This window comes from Drosophila kikkawai, chromosome 3L (genome assembly GCF_030179895.1).
Source record: "Drosophila kikkawai strain 14028-0561.14 chromosome 3L, DkikHiC1v2, whole genome shotgun sequence".
Lineage (NCBI taxonomy): Eukaryota > Metazoa > Arthropoda > Insecta > Diptera > Drosophilidae > Drosophila > Drosophila kikkawai.
Genome location: NC_091730.1, coordinates 32,420,819 through 32,437,078, shown reverse-complemented (window position 1 = coordinate 32,437,078; position 16,260 = coordinate 32,420,819). Strand labels below are relative to the sequence as shown.

The window sequence follows — 16,260 nt, the reverse complement described above, 5'->3', positions numbered from 1 at the left end:
TGGATGCTTGGCTTTGAAGTTGAGTGTAGATTTTTCGATTCTTCCACCGACTCGCATAATTCCAGGATCGTCCAGAAATGGGGAGAACTGAATTAAATACGATTTAGCATTAAGCGGGCGTTGATTCTCTAGCTGCGCATATTCTCTGGCAAAGACATTTTGTTGCACGTGTCGAATGAGTCGTCATCGTGCGGCCTGCAACTCTTCGGATGTAAGAAATGGTGCCGGATTCCTATGACGAGATCGAAGAGAGTGAATAAAGCGATAACAGTAGCTAGATACCCTTACTTTTATCTGGAAAGTTATGTAGAGTTGTGGGCTTGACAGATCGCTCTTCGGTGTTGACATCGAGATTTGATGATACGCTGAACTTGCTTGTAGACGGTGGCCACTTAGAGGGCGGTGTGGCCAGCCATGATGGACCCTTCCACCACAGTCGATGCTCCAGAAGCTTGGACGGATGAAGTCCACGAGAAGCACAGTCGGTTGTCCTCTGTGCGGACATGATTCCAGCAGCTGCGGGGAAAGTCGTTCAGGATCTCAGCCGTTCGGTTGCAGACGTAGGTGTTCCAGTTTCGTGGGGAGCTGAAAGCCAGTGTAGCACAATTTCTGAATCTGTCCAGCAGCTCGTGCTGAAAATAAGAATCGTTAGAGAGGCTTTGACAATCGAGAGCAGTCGAGAAAGAAGTAACGCAGCATTCAATTCCAAACGTGGGATCGAAACTGGCTTGATCGGGGCTTCACGGGTTTTGGCAGCAACTAGTGTGATTTGAAAAATGATGCGTGAAGTTATTTTCCGCGGGAGGTATACTCCCTAATTGATGACGTTCTCGACCATGCGGTTGATTCTGGCCGATTGTAGATGCAGCTTGTGAGGTGGATGGGCAATCGCCGCTGTCCATACTGGCTCTCTCCAGGTAGTTACCAATTTGAGTTGGCTGCGCCCAGCCAGGGTGAACCAGGGTGTGATGCTTGCGGCGACAAATCTGACAAGTATGTCTCGATGTACAGTTACCCGCCATGTGACTTGGGCTGAGGCAATTGAAACATAGCTTTTTCGTCTTGAGATACTCCCGGCGAGCTGCGATGTCGAGTCCGTTGAACTGAGGACACTTGAACAGTTGATGAGTTTGCTGGCACGATGTGCATTTGGGTTCTTCTCGTCTAGGATGCGTATCTGCGTAGTGCGTTGTGGCTGCGCGTCGAGCTTGGGTTGGTCGCACTAAGTGAAAAGCCTCCAAAGTATCGCAGCGAGAGGTGAGAAATTTAAGGAATTGGTTGATGGTCACACCTTTTCCCTCGGAGTCTGCGCACTGCACCCAAGCTTGGCAAGTATCGGTATCCAATTTTGACAATAGGATGAAGATTAGCCAGGGATCCCTCTCTTCGCAGTCAAGGGCTCGAAACCACGAATAACTTCATCTGCGCCATCGACCAGTTTCCGCACTGTGCTAAGATTAGTAGACGTAGCACTGGGAAGGGTCATGAAACTGTTGAGGAATAATCGAATAATTTGCGATTGTTTGTTATATCGCTGTTCAAGCCGATCCCGATAGTTCTCATTAGTCACAGGAATATGTTTGACTAAATTCAGCGCGTCTCCGGATAGGTACGATTTGAGATAATGAAATCGTTGACAATCCGTCAGGCTCGAATTGGAAGCAATCGACTCCGTAAACATATCCGAAAAATGTTTCCAGTCCTCATAATTCCCGGAAAAGGTTGGGAGTTTGATTCGCCCGAACTGGAAATCCACATGGCTCCTCTGGGGCGCATCTGCTTCAAGATAGTTCTCATTAGTCACAGGAATATGTTTGACTAAATTCAGCGCGTCTCCGGATAGGTATGATTTGAGATAATGAAATCGTTGGCAATCCGTAAGGCTCGAATTGGAAGCAATCGAGTCCGTAAACATATCCGAAAAATGTTTCCAGTCCTCATAATTCCCGGAAAAGGTTGGGAGTTTGATTCGCTCGAACTGGAAATCCACATGGCTCCTCTGGGGCGCATCTGCTGGTTGCACAGTGACCAAAATATTGTTAGACGTTTGATCACGCCGTTACTCCCCCATAGTGTTGCTTAGAATGGCGTGTGTAGCGTAATGTTTTTCCTCGCAGGCATCACAATCGTCGCCCGGATTCTCCCAATCCGACTCCGTTTGGAAGGCATACAACTCTTCCGAATGTCGCACAAACCGCAAATAATTGTCTTGAATTTGCGACAGGCGCACCACTATTGTGTCCACTGATTGGATGTCACAGATTTGAGGGCATTATTATGCGCGCGTGTGATTTGGCTTTTACAAAAGCCCCGTTGTTGAATCACACTCCGCATGGCGATCGCGAAAAGATAACGACTCTATACGATTTTGGAATCAATAGATCACCGTTGACAAAAACCTCAATAATTAAATTAAATGGCCGAAAATAAACAGTATTGGCGGATCCGGCTCGAAGGACCAGTTTTGGGAATGTTCATAAATGAATCCGACCTAGTGTATACTCTGTTTTATGATTTTATTTATATCCGAACACTTAAATTTAACATTGTCGACCGCGATGCATTAGATTGCATTGAGAGCAAAAATGTGACTAAATTAGCTTTGGCCATGCACATCATTTAATTCTGCTAGTCGAAGACGTAAACAATACAGTTAGTTAGTTGAATGGAAAAGTACTGGGCAAAGCTCGCGCGCAGGTGCAGCGATGTGATGCTCGCTTAGCGACCGCTGATAAGGCCGACGGCAATGGCGATCAAAACAAAGGGAGCGAAACCCAATACAGGGTGTCTCGTTCCCAAACAATAATTAAAGATTTTAATACAATATTCTTTCACAACAAAGTTTTCTTTTTTTAACCCCAAACTTAATTTAATGAATACAGCCAAAAGCCACAGCAGCTTTGGCTGATAATCCATACTGTAGCTTAATTTAAAATTAAGTATTGTAACGTCCTGTCGTTGTTGGACTCGTAAGTCGGCAGAGATCGGACCCGAAAGTCGGCAAAGATCGGACCCGAAAGTTGGCAAAGATCGGACCCGAAAGTCGGCAAAGATTGGACCCGGAAGTCGGCAGAGATGGACCCGAAAGTCAGCAGAGATTGGACCCTAAAGTCGACAGAGATTGGACCCGAAAGTCGGCAGAGGTTGGACCCGAAAGTCGGCAGAAACTGGACCCGAAAGTCGGCAACGCTTGGACTCGAAAGTCGGAAAGGAGGAGGGAGGGGGGTTAGCGGGGAAGACTACGACTAACTACAATGTATTGGTTGGAACCTGGGTTTACCTGGTTCCAGAAAAAGTGACTTGGCTGCTTGGGTGATTACGATCGCAATCAGCGGCTAAGTGATTACTCCAGGGCCGTGGTCCGCTTTATATAGGCCCTGGCGAGGCTTCAGTGTGGCCAGAGTCCTGTGCGGGATTTTCCCCGAATAGTGTGGCCAGCCTCCGTTCGGTCCAGTGTGACCCTCCTTCACGATCAGTGGCGCGCGCGCGCATTCAATTCAAATTATATTCCATTTCTTTTATCGCTATTTGTTTCTATTTTATTCTATTACTTCCTAATAAGATATATTGTGCGCGTACAAGCGTCACAGTATACAATTTAAAAATTTAATTCAATTTAATTTTGGTATTGAATAGCGCCCAAATAAGGACACGTCTTCATTTGCTGAGTTGATATTTCAAACCTGATTTTATTTCATTCAAACCCTAGCTTATATAGCTAACATGGGAATGGAAAATTTGTCTTAATTCTAGACCCACGCATCGGACAGTCCTCGATCGTAGGAAATTTTCGGGAGGTCACAGCCACCCCGATAGCACATATCCTATATAAACACTGTGACCGCTCGCAGGAGGCCATATTTCGTGCTGCTTGTGTTACATAGGCTCAAGTGGCGGTTTCTTATAGCTATGCACACAAGTGCTAGACAATGCACTGCTGAAGGGACCTAGTTGCTAACAGATGCATCTTATCTATATACATATATACGTGTTCATGTGTGAACAGATATTAAGAATGTTTCGTATTAACTAAGGTCGGTCTAGTTAGGATTACATTATTTTTATTTGTAGTTTGCTTTAATAATAATTTGTGGACTTATTTGGGTGGAAATTAAAAGGTATTTAACGGTACTGTATACTGTAATTGTGGGTCAACCTGCAGTTTTTTAAAGTGAAACTGTAAACTACTGTATTTCACAATTTTCATAGGTGGCGCGCATTACTCCGCGAGTTGGTTGGTCGCTTACTTAGAGTGGTAAGTGACATCTCCAACCTTCAGCCGAACAATATATTAAAAAAAAATAATAATAAAATAAGTGAACGTGTGTTTCCAGTTGAGCGCCGCGGCAGTAAAAATTATACAGTGAACATTTTGTGTTGCCGAATTCGGCCCCCTACCCGAGATTTTCTTCTCCTACATATCTTCGTTCACTGTACGTTTCCCGCGGCCTCAATATTTTCTTGTGAAACAGTTTCTTCAACTTCAAAAAAATACAGTCCACTCCGAGACGCTCTACTGTATGCCAATATATGAATATATTTTCTGCATCTAATATTTTTTGTACGCCCTCACAACTCCAGTCCAGTTATCAGGTTTCTATTGTACAAAATATATTTTCTGCCTTTAATATTTTTTGTACGCCCTTACAACTCCAGTCCAGTTATCGGGTTTCCACTGTACAAAATATATGTGCTGCCTCCAATACAGAAACTGAAATCTATTATATAAAAATAAGTCGAGTTTTCTGCGGGGATCAAATAACTCCAGAACGCACGAACCGATTTCCACGGTTTTGCATTCGTTGGAAAGGTCTCGGAATTTGTGATTTTTTGCAGTAAAGAAAATTCAGGAAAAATTGCAACAGAAAGCGGGAAAATCATTTTTGCATAAAGCGCCAACACTGACACATAGCAAGCCATAATTCTCTACTCAGTTTATTTTATGACAAATCGAAATTGTGTTCAATTTTGAGTAAAATAAGTTATTCGTTTCATATCAGTGCAATTGGAAATCAGCATTTGTATTTAGGGTGGTAAGTTAAACTGTGTAAATTATGCGGATTAGAGGTTAAATTAACCGCTCTGCCTATAGTCGAAAATGCCTATAGCACGACGTGTTAACATCGGTCTCCGCACAAGGCATGCAATCCAGCAACAAGTGTATTCACAGAACTTAAGCGAGGAGAGACGAAATGTAGTAAGGGAAAATGCCCGATTGAGACAACGCGTGGGCACACGAAGATCAACTGGTGTGCAGCATCTAAGCGGATCCCAACCAGCGTGGCAGGCTCCTAACAGCAGCCTTCCTCGACATAGCCATCGACCTCAGGACAAAATTTCAAGAATCCTAAGATAGAGTGCTAGAAAATATTCGTTATCCGACCGTGCCCCCGGTGTTGCCCATATCCGTTTTGTCCACTGGAGGGTCCCAACAATTGTCCTCTCAGAGCCCCAGTTCCCTACCAGGGTGTCAGGCCCGGACTACCGGCCGAAATTGGTAAGGCGGATAATCAGCTTACCTTGAAAAAACCCCTTATGGCAATACCACCAACGAGACAGTTTTATCTTTCCTCCATTGTCGGAACTTCCTATTTATTGAAACCATCTTTCCGCTATTCAGTTGGTCTCTAAAATACTTTCGGATAGGGACCACTTAGTTAGTAGTTCTTGGTGATTTTAACATCCCAGGGGCTATTTGGTCCCTAAGTAATTCCATTAACCACAATACATCACAAAAAATGCGGTTTACCAAAGAACACTTCAATTAAACGGATAATTTGCCGAAGGTGGCGTAACGGAGTTCGCCTGGCTTACTAGTTATATTATAAAAAATTTATAAAATTCGACCCGATACAAAATCAACAACATTTAAAAAAAATCGAAAGCCCAATCCTAATCCACACTCGGCGGCGTGATTTTCTTTCCTCTCGACTCTTCGACTTAGTGACCGCAGCGTCCTGGTTGTTTTTCCGTTGTTGTTTTCTCTTGGGCCGCTGCTCTTACATACATTTGTACATAGTTATGCATTGCGTTGACGACGGCATAACCCAGTGAACTTTTTCCGTTCCAGACAAAACCAAGGGGTTTAACTTCGCCATTCCGACCACGAAAAATAATTAATTATTTTTTTGATAAATAATATTTAATAATTATTTACTTATTTTTAATTGACAATAATAATTATAATTATTTTTCTTATTTTCATTATTACTTAAAAATTATATTTTGTTTATTTTTTATTAATTATTGACTAATAATTTCGAAAAAAATATTAGGAGCATTAGTTTGACCGTTTTTCACTTTCCGCACGAAGTATCCTTTGCTCAGGTCAGTCGACAACCGCTGATCCGCAGAATCCGAGATCGAGTATGCCCAAGGGAGACGACAAGAAGCTACGTCCGTCCCCATCAATCCGTTTAGACAAGTCCCGATCCGCGTATCCGCGGCCGTTTCACCTTACTCCAAAGGCTTCCACTGCCAATCCAAGGGCAAAAAGCGATAAGTCGAGGTGTGTTGTCCAACTTCAGGACGTACTTAACAAGGCCGCCTCCCAGGCCAATCAGGCTTCCCAAGATTACGCTTTCCTTGTGGGAGCAATCAATTCACAATAAGGCCGAAATTCCAACCTGGCGTGAGTTGGACGCGTTTCTGACCGAGCGCCATCCCACTTTGGAGGCCATCGACGATGTCAGGCCTAGCGGCTCTGGGCATTTTCCGCCAAGGTCAGCAAATGGCAATCCACCGGTGCGCAGGTTCAATTCATACGAAGCTAGGGTGGGTCCAACACCGAGAAGGTGTAATCTATGTTCCAGAGAAGACCACCCTATCCGTATATGTCCGCTGTTCCTAGACATGAATGTCAATGAGCGGACAGACTTCATCTGAAGAAAGCAACTCTGCTTGAATTGTTTTTCACGAGGGCACCAGCAACGGGACTGTACTAGTGCCCATTCCTGCTTTACGTGCCACAGCCGGCATCATACTCTGCTGCACCGCGACAACCCTGCGGCTACCGTTTCAAGACCCTCCGCTCCATCTAGTCCACGACCCGCACCCATTGCGAGAAGCGCTGCAGCCTCCGACGACCACTCTAATGTGCAAGTCTGCTTTGCGTCAGGATCAAAGGCTGTCCTGCTCGGTACGGCGATTATTGACATCTGCCATCTTGGCCTCACCTTCCAAGCGCGAGCCCTGATCGATTCAGGTTCTGAAGCGACCTTTATTACTGAGAGGCTTTTCAATATCGTAAAACTTCCATCCCAGCCAACGCAGACCCAAGTTCCGGTCTCAACGATACAGTTGCCGCTCAAGCCACAAAGCTCTGCAAATTCTCAATTCGCGCTCACTCCAGACCCGGGCTGCAGTTACAAACTACAGCTTATGTTCTTCCTCAACTCGCTGGAAAGCTTCCCTCATATCCAGTTCCGAGAGATTTCCTAAAGCAGCTTCCTGATTTCCCCTTAGCGGATCCAGCGTTCTTCGAGAGTTCTGATATCGACGTCCTAATTGGAGCTGACATACTTCCGTCTGTGCTTCTGGGCGGTTCCAAAAATAACATCTTCGGCTCTCTGCTGGCCCAAGAGACGATCTTCGGGTGGGTTCTCACAGGCCCAGTGTCTCAACCGCAACTGGTGGCGTGTCTGTCTTCTCGACACGAATTTCCGTTTCGTCAAAAAGTTCACCGGTAAAATTCCTTGCCGCTCGCAGTGCTGCTGGCCTGGAGAGCAGACGTACCCGAGGTACGTAGTCCTACCGTTGCCGAGTCTGCAGCGGATTCCACCCGCTCCGGAAATGCCAACAGTTCCTCAAACTCTGCGCTGAGAAGAGGCTCCGAGCGGTTCTCGACCACCGTTATTGTTCCAACTGTTTGGCCCACGAACATTCTGAGGGAACCTGCCGCAGCGGTGACCGATGCAAGACGTGCAATCGGCACCACCACACTCTCCTCCATCCGCATGACCGTCCAGAGCATCCACTCCGCTCGCAGCGTCGGTCACCCCCATACTTCTAGTTCGCATTTACTTGACCATTACTCATCTCCATGTCATCTTCTTTCATCCAGATCACATACGAGGGCTTCATTTCCATACACCGCGATCGCTCTGGAAAGCAGACGTACCCGAGGTACTTAGTCCTACCGTAGCCGAGTCTACCAACGTTCATCCGCTACGGAAAGTTCGACGTCTTCTAGCGCACAGTGATGCGTCCTATTCACGGCATTCGACGCCTCCGCCTTGTTCAGCAAGCTCCTTACGACAAGCTTTTGCCTCTGCATGGCACTCATCCGTCCTTCATCGCTACTCGTCGCTCCAGCATCAACGATCTACGCAGCGCTCTGACGCCCCTCCATACCATCGTCCTGTACGGGTTTATTGCAACCCGAGTGATTGCAAGGGGGGGGAGAATGTTTACGCCAGGAGGCCCCTGCTCCCCCTCTGCCCACCGAGAGTCCAAAAGCTCAAGCGCTTCCAGCTTAGCAACGCTCACCCGCTCTCCGCTCCTCGGTATTCCCGATCGCACGCTCCCGTGTTCCCGATCGTCGCTCGCGTCTAGGGACGGCTACGCCGCTCCAATTCCCGGTTCTCCCGCTCTCCCGCTCTCGCGCCGTTAAGCTGGGCTTCTCGGTCGGCAGCGGGCCTTAGGCTAAGCTCAAGTTTTAGTACCGAATCGAATACGAAAATATATGTATGCTACGGGCACTCCGCCGATGACAATTTCGACCCCCGATTTTTCTGCGTTTTCTTCTTCGTGGGATAAACTTTTGAACTGATCCTTTTGCGGAGGATTGACCAGCCACCCCCCTCCTAAACAGGGCCATTTACTGCAGAATCGTGGTTGGATTTACTGTAGAGCAGTCATAAAACGTAACATCGTTACGTCGTTATACTGTAGCTTACAGTAAATTTAACCCATACTGTTGGGTTGGGGCACTTTGACAGTGATATTGGTTGAATTTACTGCAGGCATTATTTCTGTGTGCGTAATCAAGTCTGTTAGAATATCAATAGCAGCTATCTCTCTCTCTCTCTCTCTCGGTAATTAAAAATTTGGTGTATATGCTTCAAAAGATCAGTCAGGGCCTTCGCGATGATTGCAAAGTCAAGAATAAACTTCCGAAAATATCCCACTAAGCCCAGAAAGCTCTGCAATGGCTTCTGGTTTATCGGAACAGGGAATTTCGTCACGGCCTTGGTCGTCAAATATAGTAATCTTTTGGTCTTCGATCACGTGCCCTATGAACTTGATTTTTTTCAACAAATAACAGTATTTTAGATTCGATACGACTTGTTCTTCGTTTGCATCAGGATGTTAAGGCAAAAGCAAACCCCGAACATCGGCAATAGTTTTGTAGCATCGACCTGTAATTTGTTAGCATTCGTAATTGCAGACTTGAGGTCACAGTCGGCTTCGATTTTATAAAAATTAAAGGCGCGACTGTAGCTAAAAACAACAAAAAGAACTTGTCGATACACAATTAGCAGCTGTGGTGACGATCGTTTCGTTGGCGCTACCCAACTCATCAGACCACTCGCTAAATATAGCTAATTTTCTTAAGCCCGTTGGTGGTTACGGACGTTAAAGTGATGATGGAACTTTTTCTTCCTCAGCGATTAACGCAATGAAAAATTTTAGAGGCTTAAAGTTTCCAAAGGATTTCTATTCGCCCAATACCACCAAAACTATGTAATATGTGTTGCTTGCGGATGAAGCTTATCCTATTTTGGATTCTTCTACCTTATGGCAGAAGAAATCTAACATTGGAAAATGAATACTTTAATCGTGAAGCTCAAGTTGTGGGTAAATAGAACTCCAAGATCCGTTACAGAATGAATACGTTCAAGAACACTCGTGCCTAAGAAATAGTTAGCATGGAAACAATTTCTTCGGTAAAACAACATGTATTTACATTTAGAGTTGTTAAAAAACAATAAATTGTGAGTGCACCAGGACAACATGTTGTTTAAATCAGCTTGCAAAAGCTGAGAAGAGTCAGGATTCACAAGAGGCAAATATAGTTTATCGTCATCAGCGTACATCATGACGTAAGAGTGGAGAATAACTTGGGGCAGATCATTTATAAAAATGCCAAATAGTAGAGGACCGAGGTGGCTCCCTCGAGGAACACCAGAAGTCACGTGAAAAAGGTTTGAGAATGAACCCTTGAATGCAAGGCTAATAAATAGAAATCCACTTGATCAACGTGACCGGAAAACCCAAAAGACAAAGTTTCTTCAGCAGTAACTGATGGTTCACCGAATCGAAGGCTTTGCTGAAATCTGTAAAGATAACATCGGTTTGGGTGTTATTTTTAAACGTTTGGGTGTTATTTTTAATGACAGCAACAAACTCAATGAGATTTGTAGACGTTGATCTGCGTTTCATAAAGCCATGCTGTGAGGGGGACATTATTGAGCTACATTGGTGTTGAAGCTGAGTAGTAATTAAAATTCGAATAATTTGGGAGTCGCACTAAGTTTTGCTATAGCCCTATAGTGTTCAATATTAGATTTACTGCCCTTTTTATGAAGCGGAATGATAAAAGATTCTTTCTAAACTTCGGGGAAAAACGAATGCTGAAGTGACAACTGAAAAAGTCTAGACACTGGTCTACATAATGAGCTGGCACAATTTCTCAGAACGCAGCTAGGTACAAGATCTGGACCAGAGGAGAAGGAAAGTTTGATTGTTCTGAGGTTATGAAGAACATCATCTTCGCTGATTACAGGCATAAAAATGCAATTGGAGTGCGGGAGTGAAAGAGAATACTCTTAGTTATTATCGAAATTAATTTGCGAGTCTGTAAGAATTTTGCGAACAGGTTCGCGATATCAGGCTCATTGGAAGCGGAGGCATTATCGAAATGATGACATGATGGAAATTGTTGAGATTTCCATTTCGAGTTTACGAAAGCGTAAAATTGCTTAGGGTTAGCCTGAAACTTAATTTTGCACCGATTTAAGTGGTTTCTGTAGCATTCAGAATTGTGTGCTAGGAAATTTGTACGGGCAGTTAAATATCTCGAATGGTCGACTTGGAGACCCGATTTGCTATACTTTTTAAACAGTCTGGATTTCAGATTTTTTAGATAAGAAAGCTGACGAGAAAACCAAGGGGGCCTATGAAAAACTTCTGGTGAGGGAAAGGAAGGGACATACATGTCGAAAACTGCGTACATTATGTCATAGAAACGATTAACGATGTCTGAGTTCAAGAAAGTCCAATCCGTTTGTGACGCGCAAACGCGCACAAATAGATAATATAGAATAGGGATTATACTATAGACAATAGAAAACTATGAATATGAAATATGGAATAAATTTGAATTAAATGCGCGCGCGCGCCATAATCAGGCGCAAAAGGTCACACTGGCCCAAATGAGGATCTGGCCACACTCTCAATGGCAAATTTCTCCGGGCGCGTCGGTCACACTCGGCCGCACCGGAGCGCTATATAAGGCGAGCTCCAGCCCTTGGGAGGGATTCAGTTTTCGGCCAGCGATCGGCCAAGTCCTCTAACAGGAGCCAAGGGTAAACCAGCAGCAAGGAGTCACCTAAGGAGCACGGTTAAGTAAGGTATATTGGTAAGCGGTAACACATAGTCGGACCCCGACCATATCTTACGTCTATATCTTGTGGAAGACCTCAGGGCCTCCCTATAAGTCTCTATATATCTCGGTAGACCTTAGGGCCTCCGTGCACGTCTCAAATTTAGAAGACCTTAGGGCCTCTAACAACTTCTCTTTTAGAAGACCTTAGGGCCTCTAACAACTTCTCTCTTTTAGAAGACCTTAGGGCCTCTAAAAACTTCTCTTTTAGAAGACCTTAGGGCCTCTACAAACTTCTTAATCTTAGAAGTCCTTAGGGCCTCTAAAACTTCTCTCTTTTAGAAGACCTTAGGGCCTCTACAAACTTCTCGAACTTGGAAGACCTTAGGGCCTCCCCAAACTTCTCGAACTTGGAAGACCTTGGGGCCTCCCCAAACTTCTCAATCTTAGAAGTCCTTAGGGCCTCTACGAACTTCTCAATGTTAGAAGACCTTAGGGCCTCTACACACTTCTCAATTTTTGGAAGACCTCAGGGTCTCCACAAACTTCTCAAGATTGGAAGACCTTAGGGACTCAGATTCGCTAACTGGAAGATCTCAGGGTCTCCGCTAACAAGTTATTCCACCAACTTGTAGACCTGAGGGCCTCCACCAGTTATTCTCACTCCAGGTGATCTGAGCGGCATCCGCGCATCGGCGCTTCACCGACACTGTCAACCCGCGCGGGAAGGATGTACCTTACCCTGAAGTGCAGCGTTCCAGAGCGACTACTCGCGGCAGCAGACTAAACCCAATCTTTTTTAACAGTTGTAATATTCGAGGCAATAAACATATGATTATAGTTACGGCATATTTCTCGGCGTTCTACTCTGGGACCGGGTCGGCATCTCATTTAGCAACCACCTCAGACAACAAATAAATTTCTGAGACGAACCCTGGCCATCCTTGAGCCACCGGAATGACCAAACCGTCACACGTTAAAGATAAGTTGTGGTTTATTTCTGTAAACTTAGCTTTTAGAAAGCAACGAAACGTTGCAGTCTCAGCTTCCGGACACAATAGTAATAGAGTGGAGGCTTCAAGGGCCCCAATGAGTGGCCAATGAGTGGCCAATGAGACCATGAATTAAATCGTGGGGTGAGGTGGGAACGAGAACATTTGAATCATGTAAGGGCATCCAGGAAATGGAGGGCAGATTGAAATCACCTGTGACAATAAGGAGGTCATTAACACCAAGGGAAGAATGAATTTCTTGAATTAAGGATAAATGCTGCATATATATTTCAGTGTCGGACCTAGGTGGAATATACGAACATGAAACGTAGATAGAATAATCGTAAACCTGGATACGAACCGCCACAAACTCTAGATCAGTGTCAGTTTTAGAAATGATATTAGGAACCAGATCGGATTTAACAGCAATGAAAACACCACCGCCAGTCCGTATTGGACGATCACGTCTAAAGATGGTATAGTTCCCTGAAAAAATCTCAGAATCAGACACAGAGGAGTTGAGCCATGTTTCTGTAAAGACAATAACATTGCCATCGAAAGAGGCACTAAACTACGAACATTCTGATAGTGAAGAACAAAAGAATCCACCTGCTCTGACAAAGCCAGAACGATGGAAAACGTACAATCAGCACCACCACACTCTTCTGCATACTCATGACCGTAAAGGGCATGCACCCTCCTTGCAGCAGCGGGCACATCTATACTTCTAGTTCGCACATTAGTGACCATTTCTTTTCTCTGTTATAATTTTTCATCCATATCACAATCGATAGCCTCCCTTCCACGCATCGCGATCGCTCTTGAAGGCAGACGTACCTGAGGTATTTAGTCCTATCGTTCTGCCAAAGTCCATCCGCTATGGAAAGTTCGACGTCTCCTAGCAATCAGCGACGATCAGCTTCGATGATTTAGCGCACAGTGATGCGCCCCGTTCACAGCATATGACTCCTCCCATGGGTTCTCTCCATGGGTTAAGTGTCATCTCCATGCCTTTCCATGGTGCGCTGTCATTCGTCGCTCCAGCATCAACGTCTTAAGGAACGAGTGAATACAAGGGGTGCGCTCTTGTGCTCCCAGCTTACCACCGGTCGCCCGCTCTCCGTTCCTCGGTATTCTCGATCGCATGCCCCCGTGTTCCCGATCGTCGCACGGTGCTAGTCGAGCTTAGGGGCGGCTAGTCCGCTCCTCTTCGCTCTCGCGCTGTTACGATGGGCTTATCGGTCGCTAGCAGGCTCTTAGGCTAAGTTAATTGAATGTCAAATAAATGCAACGGGCTCTCCGTGCAATTGTCACTTTTTGACCCCCCGATTTAAGATTTTCTTCTTCGTGGAATTATTTTCTACTGTATCCTTTAGCGGAGGATCTCCTGGCCACCTCCCTCCTTAACAATTATTGACCGTCGAGAAAAATTATTTGTGTTTTCCGACTGGGAAATTTTAAGCCCCACGTACACCAGTTCGATTTAATGTAGTAATACTTTAGTCTTACCTTCATTAGACATACAAAAATCCATATCGACAGCAGTCCAGATATCCATTTTATGCCTGACATTTTCCTAAGGAAAAAATAGTAATTATCTGTTAAATTGTAGTTTGCATTGTTTCATCTTTTCTAAAATAAGTGCTCCATATTATAGTATTAATTTTACATATTCAGCAACAACAGCCTACTTATTCTAGCCTACTCGATTTACTCTATTTACTTGGCCCTCATTCCGGCTTCATCGAAGCAACCTTTTCGATAGTACTTTAAGTTTCGATGCTTGAACTACATACTCGAATACCTCGTGCTTGGGTACTTTCTTAACTGACGTTATAGTACGAATCAATTATCGGGCTTTAGGAAGCGAACGCCAAAACAAGGTATTCATGTGTTTAATATAACATATTTTAAAACAGAACTAAATATTTCCCGTTGAATAAATATTATTTCCATTATGCATATTTTTAAAAACTAAAATGAATAGAAAAAAACTTCAAAAATTAAACTCTAAACATAAATTATGTACATTATTATATAAACAAAAAATCATGAAAGTTACGACAACCAATATTATTATAAAATTATTAGTGAAAGTCACATTAGAAGACTAGTGACGCGCAGACGCGCACAAATAGATAATATAGGGATATAGGGGATACTATAGACAATAGAAAACTATGAATATGGAATAAATTTGAATTAAATGCGCGCGCGCGCCATGATCAGGCGCAAAAGGTCACTCTGGCCCAAATGAGGATCTGGCCACACTCTAATGACAAATTTCTGTGGGCGCATCGGTCACACTCAGCCGCACCGGAGCGCTATATAAGGCGAGCTTCAGCCCTTGGCAAGCATTCAGTTTTCGGCCGGCGATCGGCCAAGTCCTCCAAAAGGAGCAAAGGGACCAAGGAGTTATCACCCGAGGAGCACTGACAAGTAAGATATCCTGGTAAAGCGGTAAAACATGGTCGGACCCCGACCATATTTAAGTCTATATTTCTTGGAAGACCTTAGGGCCTCTACGTACGTCTCTATATTTTGGAATACCTTAGGGTATAAGTCTTGATATATTAGTAGACCTTAGGGCCTCTATGTCTCTATATCTCGGTAGACCTTAGGGCCTCCGTGCACGTCTCAATCTTGGAACACCTTAGGGTCTCCCAAACTTCCCAATCTTAGAAGACCTTAGGGCCTCTTGGCCTGGCAAAATCCTCCATCTGAACCCTCCCCGAGAGTGCCGGCTGGGCAATGGGCACTATATTAGCCCGGACAGGGGTAATGCATTGCTGCTTGCCCCGTCCGCAATAATACAGTGTCAAGCAAAGGCCGCGGTTCAACTCCTTCTGCCCTAAAAAGCCTAAGGAGAGAGCCGTTAGCCATGGGTGGAGGTGCCTGGCGGAAGGCATAAAACGCAAGTGGGTGGTACCCCTGAAAAACAAACCATTCTGGAGGGTTTAAAGAAAGAAACCAGGGCTGGGATGTCAGCCCAAACGTCGGTTGAAGGCGTGACCGCTACCACCGGCGGGCACGGGGGGGAGCAATCCTCTCTGCGTGTCGCCAGCGGTTACACCTCTGATGTGACGGGAGCAGGTCATGTCAGTTGCAACGCTACTGCCGAAAAAACTACGCAGGGAAAGTTGAGCCGCTCACGTGCCATAGTCGATACAGACTCGGACCTTGAGAGCGTGCAGCTTCTCCACTCACCGAAACCAGGCACCAGCTCCCAGCGCAGGGACGGGCCAAAACAGTCAAGCGAGGGAATGAAGGCCAAGGCGCTGTACAAGGCTGCCCTCCGCATCCAGGATCGGCTCCAGGAAAAAGCCGCCCTATCCCCAGAGGAGAAGGCAAAGCTTACCTGGGCTGAGGAGAAAATCGCTGAGGGGAGGCTTCACTTCGCCAAACTCCCCCATATGAGTTCGACTCGCGGATTCGCCAACAAGGTGGAGGAGACGCTTGCCAACAAAAGGCAACGCTCAACCGAAAGCGCCTCTATGGACGCACCGGGGAGCAAGCGGCAACGCGGGCCTAAAGAGGCAGGCCCTCCTCAAATGGCGAAAAAGCCCAAAAAAACCGTAAAAGTCAGTGAGGTGACCAAACGACACCTGATCGTGGCCCTCATTGACAGAAGCGATGAAGCCGGCAAAATGACCGAGGCGCAGTGGAAGATGGTGCATGTGCGGCTCGTTGAGTCATTGTACGCACGGATGGAGGATGATCCCG

At 45.4% G+C, this 16,260-nt stretch overlaps 1 protein-coding gene across 1 annotated transcript in view; it reads right to left on the bottom strand.

Annotated features, from left to right (window-relative positions):
• Positions 1–16,260, bottom strand: part of LOC108081262 (aminopeptidase N) — a 791,205-nt gene that overhangs the window by 511,625 nt on the left and 263,320 nt on the right. The window contains exon 2 of the mRNA XM_041776406.2: positions 14,047–14,113. Coding sequence (XP_041632340.2) covers positions 14,047–14,113 — 67 coding nt within the window. The remainder of the gene's footprint in view (positions 1–14,046; positions 14,114–16,260) is intronic.